Below are 27867 nucleotides of genomic sequence, written 5' to 3' on the forward strand. Positions count from 1 at the left end.
CGTAGTGGAAACCACATGCAGCAACTGCTCAGACACCAAAGGCTGAATGTGCAGGGTCACGTTCATCAGTCAGAGTAACGGAGAGTTACGGGACGAACACAAATCTTTGGCTGTTAGGCTGACTGACTGAGAGATGCCGATTCTGCTGCTGTGTGTTGTTCTCCAGGCTTTGTCCTTGTCTCAAGGTAAAATGGTTCTGATGTATGGTTGTGTAGGCAGACTGGGTCTTTCATCTAAAAAGCTTGCGTTCAACTGCGATATTATATTCTATAATCTAACATTTTTCTTTTACATATTCTAATATTTAATTGAAAAAGTCTATTAAGTTGATGATACTTGAGTAGAGAGGTTGTACAATTCTCAAAGACTGTTGCACAATCCATCTAAATAGCTCTTGAGAAACAATCACTATCATAGATGGAAAATCAGATGTGCACTTTCAACAAAAGACTTTTTGTAAGACATGCTTTGTGGTTAAAACAAAGCTCAGTTTAACTAATGCAGCACAATGCAATCTGAAGGCTTTTTTTTAAAAAGTGATAAAAGAAAGTACATCGATGCCTCGGCTCATTACGACGCTTTTCCAAAGAGCTGTCTGCACAAAGTGCAACCAGGTTCATTTATGCACTTCAGTGTACTGTGACACATTGGTGAATAAATAAGTTGAACTTCACAGGAGATTGAATGAAAAAAGATGACTTAATTTGAAAGTCAAGTGCATAAGATGGCTAAAAATAAAAAACAAATCGTATCGCTGAATTTTCCTTATAGCCAGTTTTAGTTTTTGTTTCCAACAAGCTGCAGATGTTATTAACATGACAAGCAGACATTTTACAAGGCCTTACATTTATAGAAAAGTGTTTCAAAAATAGAATAAGACAAATGGTATATTTTTCTTCAGTGTTTTGCTGTGAAGAATGCATAGCACAGATGGCATCCGGACAGAAATAGTGCATAATAATACAAATACAAACTGAGTTTGATGAATAAGATTGGTCTGTATAAAATAACTGTTAATCTGAGAAAAAGTTTGCAAATAATCTCAGTATACATCAAATTCTCACAAATACATTTTTTCATTTGTTAATTTTTATTTAATAATTAATTCTCTCATTTTTTATTACAACAAATATAGTGTCCTAAAGCATATTAAATTATTAATTATAAACCTATAGGCTACTTATTACATTTATTTGATTCCGTGAGAATCATTTTTTTAAGTGCCAAAAGCGGACATAGACATCATGGCATTTTTGTAATCATTTTTTATTTTTTAGATTACCTGAGAACATTTAAATAGTGTCACAAATGCATTTTATTTTTTTTTAAATCAATTTTATTCAGTGACTTTTTTGAGTATAATGACCAAGACGAGCATCAGCTCCGAGTTTCTGCTGTTTATAAGACAGATGGAGAAACTAAGGTGTTGAAATACAACCAAGCGGTGTTGAAATACCTGATCAACAGCCATTTTATCTAGTCCGTTTTAAAACACAGCAGGGTTTCAAGAACTAGTCCTATAGTTATAAATCACTACAATGAGGTAGGTAGCTTGTACATATTTCATCTTACAGTCTCATTCATATTCTGTTAAACTGCCAAATATCTACATGTTTACTTCACACCACAGGACATTGTAGGGCTATATTTAATTTTTTTTCCACCATGACAAAATCCTCAAATGTGAACTTTGTAGACAACTTTGTAACCCAACACAAACATTACCGTAGTTTTGCAGAGCATCATTTTTGTTGTTTTTATGTTGAGCTGAGCACTTTAATGCGTCTTGTTCAACAGTGTCTCATTGCTGTTGTCTTTGATGAATATTGTTTTTGTAGACTGAGAAGAATTACAGCAGATTGGAAGACGTTAGATTTGAGCGCTTTGTTCTACTTTTACACTCAATTGACAGTTTTTGTCCTCTGGCTTCAAGCAATATGTTCTCAGCAAAACTCATGATGTTCATCTTGTCATCTTCAGGGCTCAATAGTACAGATGACCTTCCTTCCCAGAGTATGGCAAAGCATGCTGATAATTCAGACAAACAGAGTAAGTTGAATGTTTTCTACTACTTTTAAGAAAACTTGTGCCTTTCCTTTGAAAATATGATGTCTAGATCAGTGTTATCAGTGGGTGCAGTTAGCAGCAATCTCACGATGATCAAATAAAAAAAAAGCTCACTTATTTAAAAGTGGGCCATAGAGGAATCAAGCAGTTAATCAAGATGTTGATGAACAATGTGCATGAGAACAGTGTTTGGGGTAGGCCTGCTGAGACCAACCCGCTGTCATCAAACAGAACAGAGAAAAGAGATCAGCAAGACTGCACAAAACTGTGAGAGCAATCTACCACCCGGAGACAGCCGCTTCATTTTTTTTTTGCGCAGTAGAATTAATTTTAAAATCATTAAGCACTGTTTAATATGTAAGTAAATGCCCTACACAATCACACAGACATCAGACATGAAGAAGGTAAAGAAAAGCTGGAGTCCCACAGAAATGTCCTCGCACTTAATTGGAAGACCCTTGTCTCTCGACTGTATCCAACAATTAAACATAATAATGTCGTAATTTTGACAATCTATTGTTGAATTGATATTCTATTGACCGTCCGTTAAAATGATATAATTACTAATTAATTTTAACTATTCAAAATGTAATTTTACATAATAATATTGAACAATTCTGACCCCTTCTACAGTATCATGAGAAGATTCTATTTTCCCAGTTTGTAAAAATATTGCTTTGTTTATAGTATTCATCAACCCTGTTATTCAAATTATTGTGAAAAATTATATTTTATTAAAATATAAATTATCTTCTTGAAAGTGTAATTTGATTTACTTTATTATTATTTGATTTACTTTATTAATTTGCATACAAACTAGCAAGTTCCTATTAAGTGATATGTTTTATTATTTATTGGTTATTTGATGTTTAAATAAATAATGGTTTGATTAGTATTATAAAACGGATAGTTCTGTCCTTGATTCCGATTGGTTGAGCCGTGTTCAAAGCCGTGACCTCATTACATCAGTATTACTTTATACGGTTTTATTCCACTCACAACTATTTTTAACACCACAAATTGTTAACAGGGTTGTAAAAGTTGCAAACATTGGAGAAAATTAACAGAAAATAAGACTCTCATATCATTTTTAATATGACCTCCTGAGGTTGATGATCAACATTTTCGACAGATTTCGGCACCTCCTGTCATCGACCATTTGCTAACCTTTTTTGAGTGTCAGAACCTATTTTGTACCCTATTTGTGGAAAGTGTGAGATATCAATGATTCTGCATCAACTGCTACATTACCAAAAGATTTTGTAAGATTTTGTTTTGTTTGTTGAAATCCATCTTTTATGCTGACCAAGGCTGCATTTATTTGATCAAAAGCACAGCAAAAAATAAATGTAATGCTGTAAAATATTATTACAAATTTAAAAGAATGTTTTCTATTTTAATATATTTTAAAATGTTATTTATTCCTGTGATGGCAAATAACTCCAGTCTTCAGTTTCACATGATCCTTCAATCATTCTTACATGCTGATTTGGTGCTCCAGAAGCATGTCGCATTAATAACCATGTTGAAATCAGTTTGTGGAAACCGTGATACATTTTTTTTTCCGAATTCTTGGATGAATAGAAAGAACGGCATTCATTTGAAATAGAAGTTTTTTTGCAACAATGTAAGTGTCTTAACTGTCGCTTTTGATCTATTTAAAAAATAAATAAAATCTGAATAAAAGAAAAAAAAACGTACTAACCCCAAACCTTTGAACCTTAGTGTATTTCACCACCAACAGTGGAACACCAGACCAGTGACCTCTGACCCTATTTAAAAGTCACTCTAAAGAAAGACCTTCAGAATGAATCATAATTCCACAAACAGTATACACAGACACATTCTGCATCCTGTAGTCATAAATCAGGAGAACTTCATATGCTCCAAACCACACTGTGAAGGCAATGTCATAAACTTTCTAAAAAAAAAAAGTTCTTTCCCCAGTGTCCTCCATGCTACAATATGACATTTCCACAGGAAGTGACTCACGGGATGTGGCTGTGTTGCAGTGTACTGCTACAGCGTTTTGCAACACAAAACAATGCCCCACGGTTTACATATTCACTTTGCTGTTTGGATCTAAATAAAAGTCTAGTGCTAGAAATACACACTGAGAACAGAATTAACACCCAGATAAGATCAGTGCCAGGATGCGATGCTGGAAAAGTTTCTGACTCAACCCAGCATGCTGTGAAGATATAAATGTGAACCGTCTACCCTATCTGTTCCTATCATTCTCATGAATTTAGTCAATGAAATCATTTATGTCCCTTTTCCCCTTCTGAACTAGTTGAGCTCTCCACACTGAGTCTGTCCAAGGGCTGCTCTGGTGCGCTCAGGGCTCTTCACCAGAACACTACAGTCCATGTGACCCTCAAACTTCTGGATGCTGAGGCTGAGGGAAAGTTTGCTCTCCAAATCTGTGAACTTTTTGGTTGTGGCCACGGTTTTGAGATCGGCACGACTGCAACGGTGCACAATGCCACTTGTCTTGCAGACTGCATCTTGAAAGACTCAAAACTGCACAACTGCACTACAGCCGCAGAAGGCGACTGCACAAATGCAACTGAAGTCATTTGCGGTGAGTCATCTGAGATCTTCTCAGATATGTTTTGATAAGTGCTCTACTTTTGTCTCAATGCTTTAATTGTGATATGATCGGCCTAACCTCTGTCCTCCAGAGCACCAGGCTGTTAGATTGATGGGTGGATTTGATCGCTGTGCTGGACGGGTGGAGCTGGTGCATTCTGGGCAATGGGGAACGGTGTGTAATGATCATTTTGACATCAAAAGTGGACAAGTAGTATGTGCCCAGCTGAGATGTGGCAGTGCAATAAGAAACGACTTTTTTGGGGCCGGCAGCGGAGCCATCCACATCAGCAAAATTAAATGCAACGGCACAGAGAGCAACTTATGGGAGTGCGGCCCTATCAACAACACTTCCAACTACTGTGGACATAAGGAAGACGCTGGCATTGTGTGTTCAGGTACTATACACATGTACACTTAATTGGCAAGTGCTTAATGACATAAAACACCACTCTTTTCTACACAAAGAAAGAACATTGAAGTCAAGGTGAATTCAAGCTTGCAACCCATTTTACTTCTGTTAAAAAGGATTTTCAATTAGAAAATATGTAGGGTGGGAATTGATTGGTTGGTAAAACGTGGACATAGCAGAATTGTAATTTGTTTAAACAGTATTAAAGGTGCTCTAAGCGATGTTGGGTGACGTCACTTCTTGTTGACGTTCAAAGTATTGTCAAACAAAACGGAGGCTAGCTCGACCCTCCCTCCTCCTCCTCCCGTCCCCTCCCCCTCCCTTCCGTGCTTCCTGAAACAGTCATGAACCATTTAGAAAAACCAAACTGGATTTACACACCTGTCCAGCAAAAACAGAGCCACCTGAATGTCGGATTGGAAGCCTTTATGCCGGCGGAGTTCTTGCCACCTTCTGAACGCTTTTCCGATGTAAATTCGGGACTTCGCATTCCTTCTCCTTTTACCTATTCTTTGTTATTTGTTCATCGGAACGTCGTCTCTTTGGTCGTGTGTCGGCCATATCAAAATTCTCAAGAATATACATTTTTAACGTTTGTCGTTGTCTAGGGCATCTCTCCTCTAGCTAACTTCCCTCTTCATGCTTCTCTCTCCTCCACTCCCCACACCCCCCTTAATGTGCACGCGCACTAACCCCCCAACTCCCACCCCCAAATCATTCTTGTCGGTTATTGGCTGGAGCACTGTTTGTTATGTTTCGTGGTTCAGGCTGGGCCAGTTTGTTTTTCTTGCCGTTTGTGGAGCCTGGGCTGTCTACAGAGACCGCATTTTTTTTTACAGTGTGTTCAGGGGACAGGTTTTGGTTTTGGTGTTCAGGGGACAAAAAATGTTTTGGCCTAAAAAATGCGTGACATTTGGCAATTGTTTAACATTATCCAAGCAGTCCACAAGGCCTGAATGATGTCAACTGAAAGGAAAGCAAGTTATTATATTTAGATTAAAGATTACAAAGACATTTTATTTGGAATAACGCACTTATGAATCGTGCAGTAGGAAAGTAAAAATGTGCAATTTCATCTTCATGTTGACAATTGATGTGTAGACATTCACTGCTTCCCAATTCGCCTACTTATACTATGCCCTAAAAGTATACCGTTTTTGTGAAGGAAAAAGTACATACTTTTTAGTGTGTAACAGAACAGTAGGCAAGCTTTTGGACATACTACTTAGTCATAATTAATTTAACTGACAGCTCTGTTGCTTAGTTACATGTTTCCTGTCACCATTTAAACTGCCTCATGTGTTTGCATAATGATGCATTTAAAAGTTGAGAATCACAATGTTATTGCAGATGAAATATATGGTGGAAAACAATGAATAAATATTTTTTCACTAGTTTAGATACTGATTATTAATCGCTCAAATCCTTTATCTAAACCTCTCTACTTAACCGTCGGACTCGCACATTCACCACATTTGTAGTTTTTAACACTTTTTATTTGTGTTTGTAGTTCTAGTCGAATTTTCATCTAATGCACAATGGGTTGAGGGCAATATGAGCCATTCGAGTGTGCATGGATCTGCACTTTGAATTCTAACTTGAAAGAGCAAACCATCCGGGTATCTTTGGAATACTCATTTTTAACATACTACGATTTGGGACACGCTAATTCTAATTTTGATACTAATACTAATACTATTTAGGATGGATAGTATGCGAATTGGGATGCAGGAACTAACTTTTTGAGGCTAATGTTACATTTCCTGTGTGTATTTGAGGTTGTAGTATGTGACCTCTTGAGGTGGAACATTAACATAATTTGTCTCAGTTGTAGGTCAGATTTAACTTTTTGGGGTGGATGGACATAATTTCCACGTCAGTTGGTCTGAAAATGGGTAAAAAGTAGAGCAGGCTTACAACAGTATTTCTGAAATGTCAAAGCACACATATATAAGCTTCAGCTTGTTAGTGTTTTGTTGTGAAATACAGAGTGACAAGTCTTGAATTCCTTTGATGTATCCAGTGGATTAAATGTCTTTCATACAGAAAGTGTTGAGCCCACACCCACAGGCAGCACAACCGAGTGTTCAACACTGGTGGCAGGTGATGCTTCAGTTTCTTCTTTTTCAAAAGAGAAAATGAATGGAAAAAAAGGTCTGCATGATATCTGTCAATAAAACCTTCTCTGTTTATTTTAGTGTCAACCGCAGTGGCAGTAACAGAACGCCGCCGTGGAGTTTCAGCAGCAGCGATTGGCTGCATCTTCTTATCTATTGTTTTACTTACGTTTATTATTATAAATGCTGCTGTCTGTGTGCATTTCAAAAGAACAAAGGGCAAGTAGATTATAATCACTTTTTATATTGGAAAAGAAGTAACAAACAAGTTTTCTTAGAACTAAATGAAATAGATTTTCTAACTCCATGAACATCTCTGAGTCACAACACTTTAGTTTTTAAAAAAATATTCAAACAAACTCACTTCTTTGCCAATTTCTGTGTGCATTTAGTGCATTCCATTCAAATATCAGGAAATGCTTTTTCATAGAATATGAAGAGATTCAAACCTTTTGTGAACTATTTCTTTTGACATTAATTACCACAGCAATACAAAAGCTTAAGGCAGAGGCTTAGTGCTGCATGGGGAAGTTTAAGTAATTCTTTTTCATCCTCTTTGCCAACAGCATGTGTGATTCATCAACATCACAGTAATTCCCACACCAGCCTGGAAGACCAGTCTAATTTTCAGACAGGAGTCTATAACACACAGATTGTCACTGCTGCCAGGGTGCAGCAGTATGGTTTGTATTGCAATATATTTTATTTCTACATCCTCATAACTGATTGTTTCTTTTTTTAGTATTTAGTTGCCTACATATCGATCTGTCGATTTTAATCGATTCTCATTTAGAATTTTATTACGAAATTCAATCAATAAATACCGATTTGGCACTCTTTAATGTGGCATGACAGATCGCTTTTTTAGAGAAGCACAGAGAGCTTGTGAATGGATCATCTCTTCCATTTTTACTGCTAATTTTAGCACGAAATCAACATCAGAAGGTATGTTGAAAAATACAGTACAAATCTGTTTCACGTCTCGAGCTCAATCAGTGTTTCAACCATGGAAAGATGTCAATAAAACCGCTAATTTAAATGTTTGTATATAAATCAGTTAATTTTAACCTTTAATAGTATAGTAATGTACCAACTGATAGGGTTCTTTGATTAGTTTACAGCATTTGAGCTATTTTTTCCCTTGAGTAAATTTGCCATATTCTGTACATATGTAAATGAATCAAAATCAAATTAAATCGAAATCGGAATTGAATCAAATCACAAGTTTGTTAATCGAAATTGAAGCGTGAATTTTGTCATCAATACCCAGCCCTTAACCAATATTTTGTGATTTTTCTCATTTATTTCACAAAATATGGGTTAAACCACGTTATTTCTGTAAACAAGTGATTCAGTATTTATGCATTGGATCTGTAATGATTAATATATATGAAGAGTTCAGATGCAAAAGCCTCTAAGTGCCATCTGAAATTTTCTTCTAGAATGATCATTTTTATCAAGCTTGTATATTTAAGTACAATAATTTCACTTCAATGGCAATGCAAATGACCTATTAATTGTCATTTAAGTGACATTACTTAACTTTAAATATACAAGCTTGATAAAAATGATCATTCTAGAAGAAAAGTTCAGATGGCACTTAGAGGCTTTTGCATCTGAACTCTTCATATACAATGAGATGGTGTTTGCCATAAACATGAAATGTTTTGTAATTTCTGTAATGGTCAAACTTTAAATTTGACGTAAATGTGCACTTTCTGTTTTTCATTCCTCAGAAAGTCTTGGCCCGAGAATGAGCTCAAACTATGGCCGGAGATTAAATCAACCCACTCACAACTCTGACTCTGATTCAGACTATGAACATCACAACAGCATTCGACCGCAAAGACTGCATCTAAACAACTCATCAAGTATGCTCCTTTAGCAGACAACACTTCTACTGCAAATGACCACAAATATATAATCAGTCCTTATTTAAAATGTCACGCATCAAGAAAAGTTGCGACAGAGAATCAGTCGACAGATACTACTGGCACAAGCCATTTTTAGATTTAAAAAAAGATTTCCCTCTGTACTTAAGTTCACATTAAACTAAACCACTATCAGTGCAACTACTGAGCACTTCAGCTCCAGCTTCTGACATCTCCCTTATGAAACAAGTCAAAGTATGTTTTGTTATGAGAGTTATGTACAAAAGTGCCATCAACAGCCTTTCTAAATTGCATGGGTTGTCAATTAAAGTTGAAAGGCCAGCAGTACTTTGTTAATGAAAAAAATAAAAAATAAATCCTAAATAGTCATCAAAGATGAGTATATTGGGCCCTCGGAGCCAAAACAGTGGAGTCTGAGAATTTCTCCAAAAAAACTCATCAGCTGAGTCCATTTGGATATGAAAAATGTAGGATCCGATGTTTTATCAGGGTATTATTATTTTTACATTTAGATGTATGGCAGAAGGCCATGTGACAGAAAGTTCAGGAGTTTCCTCTTGAAGTCTGGACCATTTTTATATTTTGCTTAAAATAAGTAGGCCTTATCTACTAAAAACAAACAAATCAACAATGTACATAATCAAAACGCTCTCACTTGAGCAGAAAACAAAGTTATTTCAAAGTTTTAGTTGTCTTTCCTTGCCATCTACAAACAATTTCCCTAATTATAACATTGTTTTTTATGAAATGCTCTTAACATGCTGATTAATAATGCTAAATGTATTGACGAAAAAATTACTAAAACTTGTTTATTTGAATTGTCAAAGTCATATACATTATGTATGACCGATAAAAATAATTGAATTTGCATTTTATCAGAAGTATCAATCTATTTTGCTGTTCACTGTGTTTTTGCTGTTGTTTGAAAAACCGTTTCGGCTTCAGCTCTTAATCTGGTGCTTCTTTAGCGGGAGAGAGAAGCATCGCGAACTGAATGATTGAATGAAGCGTGTTTGGCTCTAGATAAAAATATTAGAGGATAAAGTGGTAAAAATCATTATTCACTCTGTCTAGCAGGAGATATGAATGATGTAGACAGTACATGCTCTGGAGAAAGAAATGCACACAACGTGGAAATCAACATGGACACCTTCAAGTCAGGTATGAACAAATAAATAAATCGGATACATGGGATATTTTACTCTTACCAAAGATTATCTATATTTTATCTACCTATATTTAATTTTTTTCTTTGTTTTGAAGGTGATAAACCCCCACTGACACCACTGTTTTTTGGTATCCCTGACACCCACAGTCGAGGTACACTGATCTAATGTGACCGTATTTATACAACTTTTAGTAAGAAAGTATATATATATATTTTTTTGCTCTATACACAGCAGTAGATGTGAATGATTCAAGCAGTACATCTTCTGGAGAGTTCTATCAAAACACAGAGGACAACATTCCCAAGTCACGTATGCACAAATAAATCATATTTCGGGTTCATTTGATATTTTGATGCACCTTCATTTGATTAATCCAGAGAGAATATGTCTAGATGAATGCATCATAATATTAATAAAATAGTATGATGCTTTTTATTACTGTGAATATTCATAAAATACTAACAATCAAATGTTTTTCCTTTATGAAGGTGCGGAAACACCATCACTTCATGAAAAGTCACCATTGACACACCTGTCTTATGGTGACCATAACTCACCAGGTAATGGTAAAGCTGGTTGAAACCTCCGATTTCAAATATTTCCTCTCTGAGAAGTTGCATTTTTGGTAGGGAAATACATTTCAAATTTATGAACCCTGTTTTGTCTCTAGCAGTAGATGTGAATGATTCAAGCAGTACATCATCTGGAGAGTTCTATCAAAACACAGAGACCGACACAGACAACAATTTCAAGTCACGTATGCACAAATAAATCATACATTAGGTTCATTTGAGTCATTTCATCCAGAGGGAACATGTGTAGGTGTATTTACTAATATTTGATCTTTTTCCCCCCTCATGAAGGTGAGGAAGCAGCATCGATGCATGAAAATTCACAGTTTGCACCCCTGTCTTATGGTGACACTGTGTTATTAGCAGACACTGACAGTCAAGGTAAAGCTCTGATTATCACTCTGATTTTAAATATTTCTCTCGCCTTTAAGGGTAAACCGTATCTTGTAGTAGGGAAATACATAACAGATTCATGAATTCTCTTTGTCTTCAGCAGTAGATGTAAATGATTCAGACAGTACATCTTCATTCGAGTGCTATCAAAACAAAGAGATGGACATGGACAAGAATCTCCACTGTGGTAGGCTCATATCAAGCAATTTAAAGGGATAGTACGCCCAAAAATTAAAATTCACAATTTTCTCACCCTCAAGTTGTTTCAAACCTGTATGAATTTCTTTCTTCTGCTGAACACAAAGAAAGATATTTTGAAGAATGCTTGTAACCAGACAGTTTATGGACCCCATTGACTTCCATAGTAGGAAAAAAATACTATGGAAGTCAATGGGGTACATCAACTGACATTCTTCAAAATATCTTCTTTGAAATTCATACAGGTTTGAAACGACTTGAGGGTGAGTAAATGATGACAGAATTTTCATTTTGAAATGAACTATTCCTTTAAATTGAAGTTTGATGGGAATTGTCAATGAGCATTCTGAGGATTCATTCCGTCAGCTAAACCTCAGGCATCTGTCTTCTGCAGAAGACGAGGAAAGCCCATCACTTCTTGAGAAGTCACTACAGACACCCCACAGCACTCAGATGACAGGAAACACTGCTGGTTACGGCGGCTGTCATGTTCCTCGTGCCCACAGTCGAGGTACCTTTTTGTTTTAACAATGCAACAATATTGAAAACAGTGTATTTTGATAAGGAAGCGTGTGAAGTCTTCTCTGCTTTGCAGATGAGAATGATTCAGACAGTACTTCATCAGAAGAGTGCTATCAGAACACAGAGATTGATGAAAACGGCTGTCTCCGATATGGTATGAATGAACCATCACAATAAATAAACATCTAAGTCACAAGTGAAAAATCCTTTGGTTTTTCATTTTTCTTATTTAATATAAATATCTTCATTATAATTGTATTATCAGCAAAATACTTTGAGAGAAATTCAAAACATGAATTCTGTTTGACCTAGAAATAGTGCAGAATTTTTTATATTTTATTGTCATTTTGTCATGTTTCTTTGTTTTAAATACAATTATAAATATCCTAAAAACCTTATTTCCCAACTATTTTCAATTTTCAACTATTTTCAAACTTTTGTTCAATTTCAATATATTTAAAAAAAACCTTTTTAATCTAAAATTTGGTTTCAGATATGTAAACCACTGTATATTTGACTTATCTGCATAATGCTAGTCGCACCTTTTAAACAGCTTGATAGTTAAAAATAGTTATAATTGGTCTGTCTTGTTTTTGGAAGGTGAGGAAAGCCCATCACTTCCTGAGATGTCTTTTCAGAATCCCCACATTGCACAGACGACAGAAAGTACTGATGGTTACGACGAACAGCATGTAACTAGAAACCTCAGTCAAGGTACCTCTACCTCTTGTACTTAACCACGTGACGATATTTCTTTGCACAGAGAGCTTCCTTTCTGAAATCACACAGCTCTTTTGAACCTGGATGTTTTGTACGGCAACCTTGAACCTTAAAGCAAGCAGGATCAATTTGAAGGTAAAAAAAATCAAAACACTGGCACTGACTTTTTTTAAATTTATTTTAGAAACAGATAATAGTAGTACAACATCAGAGGCATCGTACGTGAATGTACCATCTATAAAAGAGAGGGAGGACGATTCTGCTGCATCTTCCGATAGTGACTACGCTAACATTGAAACCTGGTGAAAAATAGATTTTTTCTCAGTAGGTAAGGTATAAAAAAAAGTAGAAAAGCACACATCATTATTTTTATTTTTTATTCTCTTTATTCTGTGGACAATGTTTTGCATTTAATATTTTGGACAGATGATTCACAACAACACATCCCTGAAAACCATGGAATGTAATGCAAATGGGCCCTTGCAATACCTGAGTGTCTCTTAATATACCGGAAGGACAGAAAAATAAATCAACATCATTCATCTATATTATAATAAACATTCTAAACAATGATCAAGCATCCTATTATTTGTTAATTGTGAAAATGTCTAAAAATTAGCATGTGTATTTACAATATTTGAACACATTACGTCCTTTAATTATAACAAAAAATGTCTATAATATAAACCATCCAGGAGAATGTAGTAGAGACAGAGACTTCACACAAAACAAAAAACTACACTCAAAGAAGAAAACGGAAAATAATTATTTGCTATCCAGCCCCGCAAATTGCACAAAATAATTTTTTTTTGAAAATGACCAGCATTCTCTTTTGTGAGGAGGGAAGCACAGCACACAACACTTGCTGGGGGACACAGATGAGATTTCAGAGGGAGAACTGTTGCAGACTCAAGTTCATGCTTTGTGTTTTCCGCAAACCCACTTCAGCTGCTGTTGCTCCCTCAGGTCTGAGAGGGACAGGGCAGAGTGCCAGCTACACTGGCAGGCATACGCACGCACACCCTTTCTCCTCCTCAGCTTGGCTTTTAGTTTGTTATAGTCTGGCATGTTGTTCCTAAAGAAAGGGAAAAGAGCAGAAGCTTTGTGAGGATTTGAATATATTACTGTACTTGTAGTTCACAAATCTCCTATTTCAGCCAAGAGCGCTCGGTTACACAATTCGGCTTATCTTTGGAAATTTATCACCGACTGCATTCAGACTTTTTAGAACTAATATGTGACCCTGGATCACAAAACCAGTCACAAGTCGCATGGGTATATTTGTGGCAATAGCCAACAATACATTGTATGGGTCAAAATGATCGATTTTTCTTTTATGCCAAAAATCATTAGGATATTAAGTAAAGATCATGTTACATGAAGATATTTTGCAAATATCCTACCGTAAATATAAAACATTTACTTTTGTGAGTGAATGCAGCACAATCGCAAACATAAATGGACAATTTTAAAGGTGATTTTCTCAATCTTTCGATTTTTTTGCACCCTCAGATTCCAGATTTTCAAATAGTTGTATCTCGACCAAATACTGTCCTATCCTAACAAACCATATCAATGGAAATCTTATTTATTCAGCTTTAAGATTATGTATGAATCTTTTTTTTTTTTTTTTATGAACCCATGTGACTGGTTTTGTGGTCCAGGGTCACATATATTGAATGTGGATCTGCTTCATCGCTTCAAACTGGGGCTGGCTGTTTTGAACGAGCAAAAAAGCTGTAAAGTCGAGTGGTTACCCCAGACTTTTTGTCCAGGTCTCATTTCACCCCAGTAACATAATGAAAAATAAAAGCAATATTATAAATAAAAATATAATTAAAACAAAAAAAAAGTTTTATTATTATTTATTGCACAAAAAATGGAAGCTTTTCTGCGACACTAGTGGCACCTAGCAGAATTACAAAAATGAAGCATAATTCGTTTCCGGCAGTTAAAATGGGGCTAATAGATCTCAAAAATATTGCACTGTTAGAATGCACAACAGCGAGAATTAATAAAGCCAAACCACTTAAGGCAAGGGCAGAATTTATTGGGAAGTTCTCCTATATAATATCTCGATAGGGCAGTTGTACTGTTTGTTTTATAAAGCAAGGAAGGAGCAGTTGGAATCCTAGATCTGTGCTGTTGAAAACCCTGGTTTTGTACATAGTTAATTTGCGTCATACATGTTGACCATGTTCTGTTTTGACGTGTTCGTGGCCTGTATAATCTTTGAAAGTTTAAATGCAGCGAATTTTAGCTTGCACTTCTATAACCGAAGCTGAATGTCTTTTCCTGTGCAAGGCCAGCCATGCTGCGCCTGGGGTTCCCCGCAGATAAACAAGTTCATGCACAAGTGATGCGGTCTCTTTCTCCATATAGTTCATTAAAGAAGATGTTCAATAGCATACGAAAACCTCCATGTCTGAAATGACTACAAGTAGCCACGCCCCAAACTCACGCTATTGGCTGAGCTGGATAGAGATTGACAGATGTGAGCTGACTGATTTCAATGTGTTAATGGTTCCTGGGAGGCGCAATGTTTACATTTTTGGGGGAGATAACCCTGTTAATGGCATACTAATAGTAGTCAATGAACAATAAACTAGGTTAAGAGAATGTATTAAAATCTCCTTATCACCTTTGAGGACCATTTTATTCAGATTTTATATATACAGACTGTTGAGGGTAAATGTGGCTGAGTCGTCGTGAGCAGATGTAAACACTCAGGAGAAGTTGGATGGGTTTGAACAGATGGGATCTTTTTATTTACCCCAATTAAGGCCAATGAAAGGCATTTCAAATTTAAAAAAAAAAAAAAAAAAAAACAAACAAACAAAAATAAACAAAAAAAAAAAGAAAAAAAAATACTGTTTAGTAAAGAAAATAAATTGACATGAGAGTCAAAAAAACTAACAATCAAAATTTTGCAGCTGCTTAGAAATTGACCTTTACACAAGCCACTATACATAGAGCATCACACAGACTTATGTCTTCTCATCTCATGCCTCCCCAAGAGAATGAAGCTACCCATCTTTATAGGACTAAAGGTACCCCTGAAATTGGCACATACCAACACAATATTACAATACAGGGGTGGCTCAGGTGAATAGTCCATAAATGCTTAAAAACAGCCTAAATGCTTCCTCTATAAAACTAGAAAATTACACAATATTATTTCAATGGTTCCAGCTAACATTTGGCAAAGCCACAAGTTATATTAACAGCCAAAAAAAATTAATAACTTAAACTCCGGGTCACTTCCAATTGACCCGGAAGTCATAGCGTCATATAAACCTCACAGTTACGGCAAAACTTCCTTTACACAAACAAACCGGAGACGCCAGTAAGACACAAAGATGGTATGTCAAAGCTATGTTCCTTTTAAACTAAATAAACAAATACATAATTAACGAAAACATGAGTTATGTGGTTATTGAAACTGATCATGATTGTGAAATAAATAGCATGGTTTTAAACAGTAAGATATGTATTGATAGTAGTAGCTATAGCATTTAAATCCCCGTAGTATTAGATATTATAAGTGTGCACACGAAACTACGGGATTACTGTGAGGGTTTTGATAAAAGGCTAGGTTACCGCTGATTTGAAACAATATGAAGATTAACAAAACACTTTGACACGCTTAAACAAATACACACAACATTTGCACTCAGTCTTTGTGAACTGGAATAGGCAGCGCATCGCTGCCGTGACGATAGCTATGCGCCCCGTCACACAGACCCTTTTCTAAAAAATTAGAATATTATGGAAAAGTTTATTTATTTCCATAATTCCATTCAAAACATTAAACTTCCATAGATTATAGATTCAGGGCCCACAACTTAAACGATTTCAAGTATTTAGTTGTTTATTTGTACATAATTTGGGCTCATAAAACCCACGAAAACAGGATTTCAAAAAATTAGAATATTACATGAAATCACACAGTAATTACACAGTGATACCATGGTCATTGAACCAGGTTTTGGTTCTTTTGGCAGTGTGGGCCGGTGCAAATCCTGCTGGAAAATGAAGGAAGCATGAAGTGCTCTGAAAATGTCCTGGTAGACGGCTGCGTTGACTCTGGATTTAATAAAGCACAGTGGACCAAAGTCCTCTTTTCTGATGAGAGCAAATTTTGCATCTCATTTGGAAACCAAGGTCCCAGAGTCTGGAGGAAGAATGGAGAGGCACACAATCCAAGATGCTTGAAGTCCAGTGTGAAGTTTCCACAGTCTGTGTTGGTTTGGGGAGCCATGTCATCGGCTGGTGTTGGTCCACTGTGCTGTCCACTCAACGCAGCCGTCTACCAGGACATTTCCAGAGCACTTCATGCTTCCTTCAGCAGACAAGCTTTATGGAGATGCTGACTTCATTTTCCAGCAGGATTTGCACCTGCCCACACTGCCAAAAGAACCAAAACCTGGTTCAATGACCATGGTATCACTGTGTAATTACTGTGTGATTTCATGTAATATTCTAATTTTTTGAAATCCTGTTTTCGTGGGTTTTATGAGCTGGAAGCCCAAATTATGTACAAATATACAGCTAAATACTTGAAATTGTTTAAGTTGTGGGCCCTGAATCTATAATCTATGGAAGTTTAACGTTCTGAATGGAATTATGGAAATAAATAAACTTTTCCATGATATTCAAATTTTTTGGTAAGGGTCTGTGTATATATGTGTGTATATATATATATAATATATATATATATCAGGGGTGCAAACACATGTATGGTCAAAATGAGAGAGGTAATCGAAGCCCTCGTCCCGCGGCAAATATCCAGATACTACATTGCCACCATCCCCAACCCACCCCTATAGGCACATAGAGTCAAATGAAATTTAGAAAAACTATCTTGCACTTCTTCTTCTTGCTTTACTGCTACTTCCTGAAAACAATTTCACCTGATGATTTGAATAGCTCTTTTTGTAAAGAATTAATAATTCTAGGATGATTGGGGTAATTGTGTAGGGTAGGCCTAGTGCATTTGCATAGAAACTAATAAACAAAATACAAATATAAATACAATAAAACACAAATACACGAGAAATAAAGCAGTGCTTTATGTTTTTCAGGTAAATTAACTGTATTAAGTATTAATACAGTTTATCTTTTGACAAAACGTGATTTTTCTCTTTCTCTTTTGTTGTTTGATTAACTTTGGTGACACAAACAGCTGCAGGTATATTGGGTGCTGTCCCTTTAAGACGAATGCACGTATCTAATACCGGTAACACGCATCCGTTTTATTTTGACTGCGTTTACGGGGAAACTCGTTGAGACGGACACTGGCTTATTTTTTCGTGCACATGTCTGTTCAAACACAAATAGATAAGAAAGAAAAGGGAATTCGGTGTTCACGAACTTCACGTGCTGTCTGCGACTGCGTGGCTCTGTGCGCCGACAGACCATCTACATTTGGATGTTAAACATAATATATATAGCCTGATACAGCAAAGACAGTATTGACGGCAAAATAGGCTACAGAATATTTCGTTCTGTAGGCCTATTGACAGGGGCAATATTTGAAAATCGATAATTAGGCCTATTTTTTAAATTACAATTATATATGCATTTGTCAAAAACCGAGAGACTTTCAAGCATCAAAATGTAATTTATTAATATGTATTTGCGCCTTCTATTTTGTCTGAAAACTGCCAACACTCGTGCGTGTCGCATGAAAAATAGGCGTCGGTTGCGTTCTATTTCTAGCACGCGATTTCGGCGCGGCTCGAGAAGTGTGTGTGTCACGCAGGCATTGTGCTCTAACACAAGCTCTAACCAGTTAACATGAGAGCCGACATAAAAACGGACACTCCACGCCACGCAGAGAGAAATGTGATGCAGTGGCAGATCCAGAGTGAGACAGAAACACTAGTGGTTCACGCTTGCGCACATACTGCTGGTTTGGCGCGCAGTGTTCTGATTCGCTTATTTCCTATTTACTTGTTGGTGGACGCAATCCAGAATTACTGTTGGTTTAATTATTATCAGACCCTCTCAATATATATATTATTTTATTTTTTTCACAACAACAAAGCAAAAAAAGATTATACTTCAGAAGTATAAAGGGTTCTTTTCAACCTATTCTATATTTTATTTTAAACTACAGCATGTAATGCAAGCAATGGAAACTGTAAAATAGAGCAACAATCCTGAAAAAGTGGTCTCTCGATGAGCTCTTATTTGACCTGTTTAAAAGGGGAAGCCTGAAGTTAAAGTTTTTAAAGATTCATTGACAAATTCCAACCACATGCTCTCCTAATTAAAGATACAAGTCGAACATCTCGAAAAAGTAGCTCATTAAAACACAAAGGCCCTTAGAGCTCGACTGTGTCTGAGCAAGCAGCAAAGTGCATCGTGGCCTAAATATGGAAGATAACTACATAAAAGACATGGTGCGAATGATTCACTGTCTGTTTGATGCTAAAGTTGAGTGAGACGCTGCAAGACACTGTGATGAAGATAAGGAAATGACGTGTCCGGCGGAAAACAAGGTTTGCACAAAAAAGGTGGTGTGTTGCGTTGTTGAACGCTTGTTGAAAAGTATTTCTTTATCAGCCCGCCCAAACATTTCATAAAGCTTATCTGCAAGTGGATGACATGATGACTTCAACAAAGGCATCATTAACTGACAAGCTGATGCTGTGCAAAAACAAGGGCTAAGTGAGCCTCTAAGAATGCCTAATCTGCTACAGTGGGATACATGGATCAATGCTGCCCCCTCCTGATGAAATTATGTTCCCTCCTGACATTTTTGCAGATACCTTACCTGAAAAATAAATAGTTGCAGGACAAGTCCCACTCGTGATCGTCAAACATTAGTACGCTGAAGTCACAAGAGGTACATCTTAATTGGTTGCAGGCCCTTCAAAAACAAGAGTTCTTGTTACAGACTACAGTCAGAATACATTTGCACATCTAACTAAATCTGTCATGACTGAATTACTTGGTCAGAAGTGCTTTCTCAATGGGGAAAATGCCTATATGCATTGAGATACTGGTTGCTGTTATTAATGTGTGCATTAAAATATCATTAAAACATGCATGTGGCCCTCAAGACCAGGCAAGACGGATTCTGATGTAATTTCCACCTTTGAGAAACGCTGGTTCCAATACCATGTAGAATAGAGCTTCCACCAAGAAACACAGGGCAACATCTGTTTGAGGGAAAAGTGACAAGAGTTAATCATTGACAACACATCTTACATCTTGAATCTAATTATGTTTCGCATTTAAAATGCTCAATTTCTCCTGTATAACTTCTAAGTGCATGTGAAACCAAAAACTTACTTCTTGGACATAGTCTGAGAAAAGGAATCACTTGTGGATGTCTTTCCTGAAATGGGTTCCTGTTCAGATCATAAGAGATTGTTTTCAGATGATGAATGTGCACTGTCAACAACAACAACTAGCAATATTAATGCTATTTAGTGTTATTTGAAAAATTAAAAGTATTGCTTTGTTCACTTACATCATGTGTGCTGATGGGTTGATAATCATCATCCAGAATTTCCTGCAGCATAGCGTCAACATCATCATTCTCGTGTTCAGCTCTTTTACCGCCTTGTTTTCTGGAAAACGTGGAAATAAAAATCAAACTATTACAAATCTGACTTGGAAGAATCTGGTTTTGTATAGATGTTAGAGACGATGATAAGAATGCATTGATCAGACGTTGTTTTGTTAGCCTCCTAGCAAACATTTTTTAAAAACATTTTAGTCCGATTGCTAATATAAAATATCGCACATCTACAACGTATTAAAAGTGTTTGGCTATATTTTAACTTATACATAAAGGTTTAAGTTTGACTTTATTTGGATTCATTTTGTCTACGTTAGCTCGGGTGCTAATCCCGCTAGCTTACCACCTTGACTGTTTCTTGTCCTTGGGATTCACACACTTTTGGTCCGTTTGTTTTGAAACATAACTTGTTAACTGTTTGGACGCCGAGGTGCTACAACAAAACTTTGATTCGACTTCATCAAGTAAATCGTCCAAATCATCCGCCATTATTATTCGGTGGAGAACGCCACGTTTGTTACCATAGAAACGTGTGGATATTTGTTATCCGCTCAGAAAGGCTTCACTGGTTATATTTTCACAAAATCAACTTTAATGTCCTGTAAACATCCCATTCACGTGTTCTCCATGAGGACATGACGCTTCCGACTTGCTGTAAAAGTTGTAAAACGGAAAACGTTTCGTTGTCGGCAGGATTCGAACCTGCGCGGGGAGACCCCAATGGATTTCTAGTCCATCGCCTTAACCACTCGGCCACGACAACTCATACCTTTGAAGATGTATGCGGTCGGTCACTGTTTTACAAATCAGAGGAAAAATCCCACATAAATTTGGAAGTACTAAAATATTCCAACATTTTTTCTTGTACCTATTGACACAAAAATGTGGCATGTTTGGCATGTTGCGTTGTTGAATGCTGTTCAAAAGTGTTCCTTTAATATTTAATTTCCGTTGTGTCTTTTTTTATTCAATCAAACATAGGCCTACTGTGTTTGAGAGTAGAACTAATTATTTTGTAATTAAAAAAATTAAAGATTGCAAAAAAGTCTCAAAAATAAAGAAGTTGATAAAATTATTTGCAGTGCATGTAAATCTTTGAAAACCTTTATTTTTCTCTGTGCATTTCGAACACTTTTCAGTATGTTTGATTGAATAAAAAAGACACAAAAGAAAACTCCATACTTTAACAGCTAGTCTAATCATTTAATAAAACATATCTGTAAGAGGACGACATGATGACTTCAACAAAGCATTAACTCACATGCTGATGCTGTGCAAAAAGCTAAAGGAAGCATAGAAGGCATTCTAACAATGCCTCATCTGCTACAGAGTGGGATACATAGATCAATGCTGCCCCCTCCTGGTGAAATGATGTCCCCTGAAGGTTAGTTCACTCCAAAAAGAAAATTCTGTCATTACTCACCTTCAAGTAGTTCGTCTTCGGAACACGATCGCTTTATATCATGAACAGATTGAATTTAGGCTTTTATTCACATATAAACATTCATTAGTTGTGGTAAATGGAAGCTCAAGCATGTTTGACGTGCAAGAACCAATGTTTGTTCTCACGTGTCCAAGCAGGTTTGGTTGAGCTTCTGTTTATGTTCTCAATGTTCAATGTTTTTTATGTGAATATAAGCCGAAATTCAATCTGTTAATCATAAAGTGATCGAGTCACTTAAGAAAATTTGGAATAAATCACTCAAATTCATATGGATTAGTTTTACAATCTCTTTATGAACTTTTTGAACCATCAAAGTGTCAGTTGTGTAGCTGTCAATGGATGGACAGAAATATCTCAGATTTAATCAAAGAGATCTTCATTTGTGTTCCCAAGATGAACGAAAGACTTATGAAAGAGTTTGGACCTTGGAATGACATGAGGGTGAGTAATTAATGATATAATTTTCATTCTTGAGTGAACTATCCCCTTAACATGCATGCCTCAGAGACAACACTATTTTTTTTTTTTTTACATTCTATGTCTCACGGCTCTCGGCCCGTACGGCTTTATACCACAGTAACGTTAATAAAACTTAAATACTTGAACATCCATGAACATGATTTCTGCCCGAGTCTGTCGGATTCCTTTCCGTCGGCTGAGGAAGTGGAGACGACAACTCCCTTGCATGCTCATTCACGGAGTTATCAAGATATGCCTTTGTTTTGAAGAAGTGACCTGTAGTGGCGAAAATTACATATTGTGCATTTAACATGATCTCAATGTGGACATGACGCTTGGTGTAAGGTGAGATAAGGTGTAAGTTGTAAAACGGAAAACATTTCGTTGTCGGCAGGATTCGAACCTGCGCGGGGAGACCCCAATGGATTTCTAGTCCATCGCCTTAACCACTCGGCCACGACAACTTGATGACGATTCCTGGCCGGGCACTCTTTTCATCAGAGGGAACGCGCGCATGTCTATGCATTTAGGCACAGTCATTTTAGCAGATGGACAGATGAAAATAAGTACATTACAAATCTGTTCTTCTCAACTTGTTTCAGTGTGATTCCAATGTGTTTTCTTGTACCCATCTTAGTTCTCTAACTAACACAATGACTGTTGCCGACTGGGGTGAGGTGAACAGGGAAAACAGGGTTTGCACAAAAAAGGTGGCATGTTGCTCCTAACAAAGCTTGCTGCGTTCAAGTCATCTCGTATCGTATTTACGAGTTGAACGCACTTGAACGCCACCACAATGTCGTAAATACCAGTGGGGAGCTCGGGATTTTCTCTAAGTCCCGTTTTTACGAGTTGTGGGCATAGGTTGTGGGCGTCACTGAGAAACATATTTAGCAGTGATATTGTCAGGCTTTTCTAATTACAGCGCAGGAAGCTAATTGCCTGCACAGAATATTATGGCATTATAATATAACAATGCAACATGTAACGGCAGTGGCTTCATACATTAATTAAAAACATGAGTTAAAAAACAAAGTACACCTGATGCACATTTCTTTGTTCTTCATTTTCTAGAACAGTAATTTAAGAACCATACTGTATTTTTGTGTAACGTTAATTAAGAAAAAGTACTCCGCCATCTTCCTCCTACGAAAGTGACTTGAACGCACCTGCCGTCGTAAACACGACTTCCCACCTCTTACGTACGAACTTCCCAGGAGGACTTGGACGGACCATATTTGTAAGTGAAAATGTTTACGTTCCCTGACCGGGAATCGAACCCGGGCCGCGGCGGTGAGAGCGCCGAATCCTAACCACTAGACCACCAGGGAAGATACAGCAATACTGATGTAAAATCCAGAGAATCTGCCCAGAACAGATTTGTATATTATACAAACATAAACATAATATTCAACAATATTACTGATATTATATATATCTGACTGTACTGACACTATGAGAACTGAACGGGACGATGTTACTGTTCACTGTTTTCTACAGCGCTGCTTTATAGTTGAATTGAACTGATTTCAAATTTGATGATCTTTACAGTTATTGAACTGAACTGACCTCATCAGAACAATGACACTATTTTATTTTTAGAGCAACTTTACAGCAAAATTGAACTCTGTTTGCATCACAGATACTGTTATTTTCCTGTTTATTACTGTGAAGCTGCTTTGAAACAGTCTGTTTTGTATAAAGCTCTATATAAATAAAGGTGACTTGACTTGACAATACCCAAGTATGAGATGAAGAATTCCAAATAACTGAAAAATCTGCCATTTTATTTCATTATGAGATAGTAAAAACATTTGCGGCAGAAAGTCAATAAATTACTAAACAATACTTTGGGAAAAAATGTACAAAAATGTGGCTTATTTATGCTGGTCATTATGAGGAAACAGGTTTGCAAAATTTACTCTGCAGGAACACTCGGGGAACACACAGACCCTCTTTTTTATTCACAGTTTCTCTCAGCACATACTCGTTCACAAGAGTCTCAAATCCTGCCTGTTGGAACAAACCAGCCAAGTACTCTATAAGAAGAACAAATGAAAGAAAAAAGAAACAATGCATTAACTTCAATGCAGTAACACAGATGATCAAAAACAAGCAGTCTACACTGACCTCTTGAGAAGAAAAAGGAACGGGTCCCATCCTGTCTTACATAGAAATTCTCCCCCAGCTTATTGCCTGACTTAAACCTCAACATGGCATGATCGTACAGTCCATAGTCCCTGAAGAGGACAATACCTCCTGGTCTTAATACCTGAGAGTTTGTTTAGGAAGGACAAATTACTTCAGAAGGCAAAGAAACTGAGTTAATGTGCAAAGACACATGAAAAATCAGTTATAAGTTTACTTGTTTTAAATTAAAAGTTGATGCACTGTGATACCTTAAACCACAGACTGACCACAGCAGTACCTTAAAAATTTGTTCTAGTGCTTTCTGCATCTTTTCAGGATGAATTGCAGACAGAACAAATATCAATGTGGCTACATCCACCGTTTCCACTTGTATGGTGGCCTGAAGATCATCCTTAGTGAGGTCACACTGAAATGCAAGGCATCGCTCAGTGCAATACAAGGCATTTTGCTGCAATAATAATGAATAATAATCAATAAAGACAGAAAACATACAAAACAATTAGCGTATGAATGTGCAACATTATATGGCTGGAAAAAGTTTGACCAGATGTGGGTTTTAAAGGTTAGTTCACCCAAAAATGAAAATTATCCCATAATTCACATTCAAGCCATCCTAGGTGTATATGACTTTCTTTTTCAGCCAAAAGTAATCAGAGTTATATTAAAAATATCCTGGCTCTACCAAGCTTTATAATGGGAGTGAATAGTACCTTGTAGCTAAAAAAAAGTGCATCCATTCATCACAAAAGTAATCAATACGACTCCAGGGGGTTAACAGCGAAGCGATGCATTTTTGTAGGAAAAATATGAATAATTATGTAAGGGATAATGTAGAGCTAGGCGGTTGTTATAGCGAATACAACCCTGACAACCCCGACGGGTCTTGAATCAGCCTAATTATTTTCTGGTCCCGTTTGAATTGTGCCATGAATGTGAACATATGTTGTCTGTGAATTTTTTATATAATTTTTCATGTTACGAGTTTGACAGTATATTGTATGATTCTTTGGCTAGCAGTTGTGGAAAAGACATAACGAGAAAGACTACATGTCGCCTATGTGACGTCACCCCATAACACATTTTCCCTCCACTTGTCAAATCACGGTGCTAATGCTGCGATAATCTATGGACACAGATCGAGGTGCCTGTGTGTTTTGTACCCAAATGTCACCATTCAAACCAAATGGGCTGTTCTTTCTTCAGATTCCCTTCTGATGTAAAAACTAGTTGTAGTCCACAAAGTGCTCTCACACAAAGTCTAACCGTATCAAACTTCTACCCGCTAAATTGTAGCATTCTTCACACGAAAAATTATATAAAAAATTCAGACAACATATGTTCACATTCATGGCAAAATTCAAACGAGACCAGAAAATAATTATTTTCTCACATTCACTTGCATTGACGATTTTTCAACCTAGAGGTCCAGTGGGGTTAGCGGAAGGGGCGGGACTTACCAGCTCTATAACAACCGCCTCGCTCTACATTATCCCTCTTATTACATGGCTACCTACCAAATAAATCAATAATTTGACACAAAATATTGATTTAAAAAGGAGTTTATTGATTTAAAAATGATTGTATTGCTTCCGCTAAAGAAAATAGTCCGTTCCGTCTCTACGGTTAGAATCCTGCGTCCATAGCAACGCTCTGTTTTTATGGCAACGGTGTGTTATACTTAGCAGCGGTCTGTTATGTAAGGGTTAATGCCCGACGAGGTGTCCATTGTAAGGTATTAATGGACGACGGCGAGGCGTGAACCGTCCGATGCGCAGCGGAGGAAGTCCATTAACTTCAATGTGGAAGTCCTCCGCCGAAGTCCATTAATACCTAACAATGGACACCTCGAAGGGCATTAACCCGCTTATACCATGGTCACTTGCCAAATAACACATTTTTAAAACATTAGTTTATATTTTAATTAGTTTTACAATCGAAATCTAAAGTTTTTACAAACAATAACTTGGTTTCCCTGGTTACGCCTGACAGTTTATTTACTAGGTGTCCTCTATCACTTTTTAAGTGCAGCCAATCAGAATCGAGTATTCACCCAGACCATGGTATAACAAGAAATAACAGACCGCATTCTACATTAGAATTCAACCAAGCCATGTAATAAAACTTTATAAACTGTTATCACAAGCTTCCGGTAATGTCCGTTCACGTGTTCATGAGAGTATCTAGTTCTGGCGTTTGACGTAGGATGTAGGAGCAGCGTAAGCTTAGGTGAGCGTAAACGCCTCTCGCGGTTCAAACAAATAGGGATGGGCAACAAACTCAAGCTAAATATCGAAGTTCTCTGACATTTCTCTTTGCAAATTCTCGTTTTAGACTTCTAATTCGTGACCGGTGTTTTGTTTTGCTCTATCCTCTGCGCTTCCGAGTTCGTCAATATGTCATATGTCAGGTCAGAGGTCACTCTTCCACCGGAACTAGATCAGTGTAAAGCAGTTACCGCAAGCCAGTGATTATAGTTTATTATAAAGTTATAAATATGGATATTTTTCTTACAAAAACGCATCACTTCGCTTCAGAAGGCATTTATTAACCCCCCGGAGCCATGTGGAGCACTTTTATGATGGATGAGTGCGGGGGGGTTTTTGTGCTTCAAAAAACAAGGTACCATTCACTCCCAATATAAAGCTTGGAAGAGCCAGGATATTTTTTAACGTTACCTCAGATTGCATTTGGCTAAAAGAAAAAAAAAAGTCATATAAAGTCAAATTAGTGAGTAAATTATGGGATCATTTTTAAATGTTGGGGTGAACTAACCCTTTACATTGAAAGGAAACGCAATTCCATCACTTTTACCTTCACAAACTCAACAGCTCGTGGAGAGAAGTCACAGGCATAGATGAAGATACTGAGATCCTCTTCCAGAAGGGGGAAAATACAGTTTCCAACCCCACAGCCTGCCTCCAACAACACCAGCTTCTGTCCTTGAGACTGAAAGAATAGAGTTACAATCATCCATGCATTGCAAACTCAAACATTTTACAGCAAATGCTCGCAAAATCTTTTACCTCTCTGCAGTTTTTCAGTTCTTCAAACTCTCTGGTGGTCCAGTGTCTGTCTTTGAAAAAGTTCGTCGTGTTTCTTTTATAAAATAAGTCCCAGTTTTTCTGAGCATCCGTTTCGAGTTTCTGCTGCTTAAAGTCTGAGACTAAGACCCGGTCACTTCTGAGTTTCTCCGTCTCTTCTGGTGTCAGTGTCCTCTCACTCAGATCAGTGGGCTGATGATGATGATGATGATGATGGGGGGAAACATCTAACTCATCTAGCGAATCTAACTTACCTGTCACTGACATGACTGTTTAAGCTCTGGATCTTTATGATTAAAACTGACGACGACGACTTAAAATCGGATGCTGTGAAGTTATATCATAAAAGTCACAGCACGTTAATAAAGAAAGTTACACACCGCCATCTCAATGAAAAGACGCACACAATAGTTTCAGATACTTACATGTACTTTAACTACCGATATATTAGGCGAGCAAAATGATTAAGAATAAAAAATATTGGTATGTTTATCTACGTAATACGAAAGCTCAAAGAAAAGATCGCATGTTGCCATCATCTAGACATCTGTCTTACTCACTCGGGGAAATGCTACAGCGGTGGT

General features: G+C 36.9%; 3 protein-coding genes across 17 annotated transcripts; 1 reads left to right on the plus strand and 2 right to left on the minus strand.

Moving 5' to 3' along the window:
* Position 1: 1 nt before the first annotated feature.
* Positions 2-12977, plus strand: LOC311067783 (uncharacterized protein). Of its 14 annotated transcripts, none has more exons than XM_084089864.1 (19): positions 2-185; positions 1981-2049; positions 4361-4651; positions 4752-5057; positions 7118-7174; positions 7270-7407; positions 7755-7871; positions 8925-9059; positions 10155-10241; positions 10344-10400; positions 10481-10558; positions 10738-10809; positions 10920-11006; positions 11113-11202; positions 11318-11401; positions 11807-11923; positions 12008-12088; positions 12535-12648; positions 12839-12977. In XM_084089864.1, exons 1-19 carry the CDS (start codon positions 134-136, stop codon positions 12958-12960), a joined length of 2154 nt encoding a protein of 717 aa, XP_083945990.1. In that variant the 5' UTR covers positions 2-133; the 3' UTR covers positions 12961-12977. The 14 variants fall into 14 exon arrangements, with proteins under 14 accessions (XP_083945990.1, XP_083945984.1, XP_083945992.1 ...); XM_084089858.1 differs by having other exon boundaries at positions 4-185; positions 11315-11401; XM_084089866.1 differs by having other exon boundaries at positions 4-185; positions 10923-11006; positions 11315-11401.
* A 67-nt stretch (positions 12978-13044) lies between these two features.
* Positions 13045-20879, minus strand: cfap418 (cilia and flagella associated protein 418). Its single transcript, XM_084089896.1, has 6 exons — positions 20535-20879; positions 20138-20237; positions 19957-20015; positions 19758-19823; positions 19436-19531; positions 13045-13729 (listed from the first exon to the last, which is right to left on the minus strand). Exons 1-6 carry the CDS (start codon positions 20675-20677, stop codon positions 13570-13572), a joined length of 624 nt encoding a protein of 207 aa, XP_083946022.1. The 5' UTR covers positions 20678-20879; the 3' UTR covers positions 13045-13569.
* Positions 20880-23857: 2978 nt separating this feature from the next.
* mettl6 (methyltransferase 6, methylcytidine) lies at positions 23858-27867 on the minus strand. 2 transcript variants are annotated; one of them, XM_084089887.1, is made up of 5 exons: positions 27266-27867; positions 27054-27188; positions 24520-24690; positions 24222-24363; positions 23858-24130 (listed from the first exon to the last, which is right to left on the minus strand). In XM_084089887.1, exons 1-5 carry the CDS (start codon positions 27548-27550, stop codon positions 23985-23987), a joined length of 879 nt encoding a protein of 292 aa, XP_083946013.1. In that variant the 5' UTR covers positions 27551-27867; the 3' UTR covers positions 23858-23984. The 2 variants fall into 2 exon arrangements, with proteins under 2 accessions (XP_083946013.1, XP_083946014.1); XM_084089888.1 differs by having other exon boundaries at positions 24520-24648; positions 27266-27858.

The sequence above is a fragment of the Abramis brama genome (assembly GCF_963993115.1).
Source record: "Abramis brama genome assembly, chromosome: 17".
Classification (NCBI taxonomy): domain Eukaryota; kingdom Metazoa; phylum Chordata; class Actinopteri; order Cypriniformes; family Leuciscidae; genus Abramis; species Abramis brama.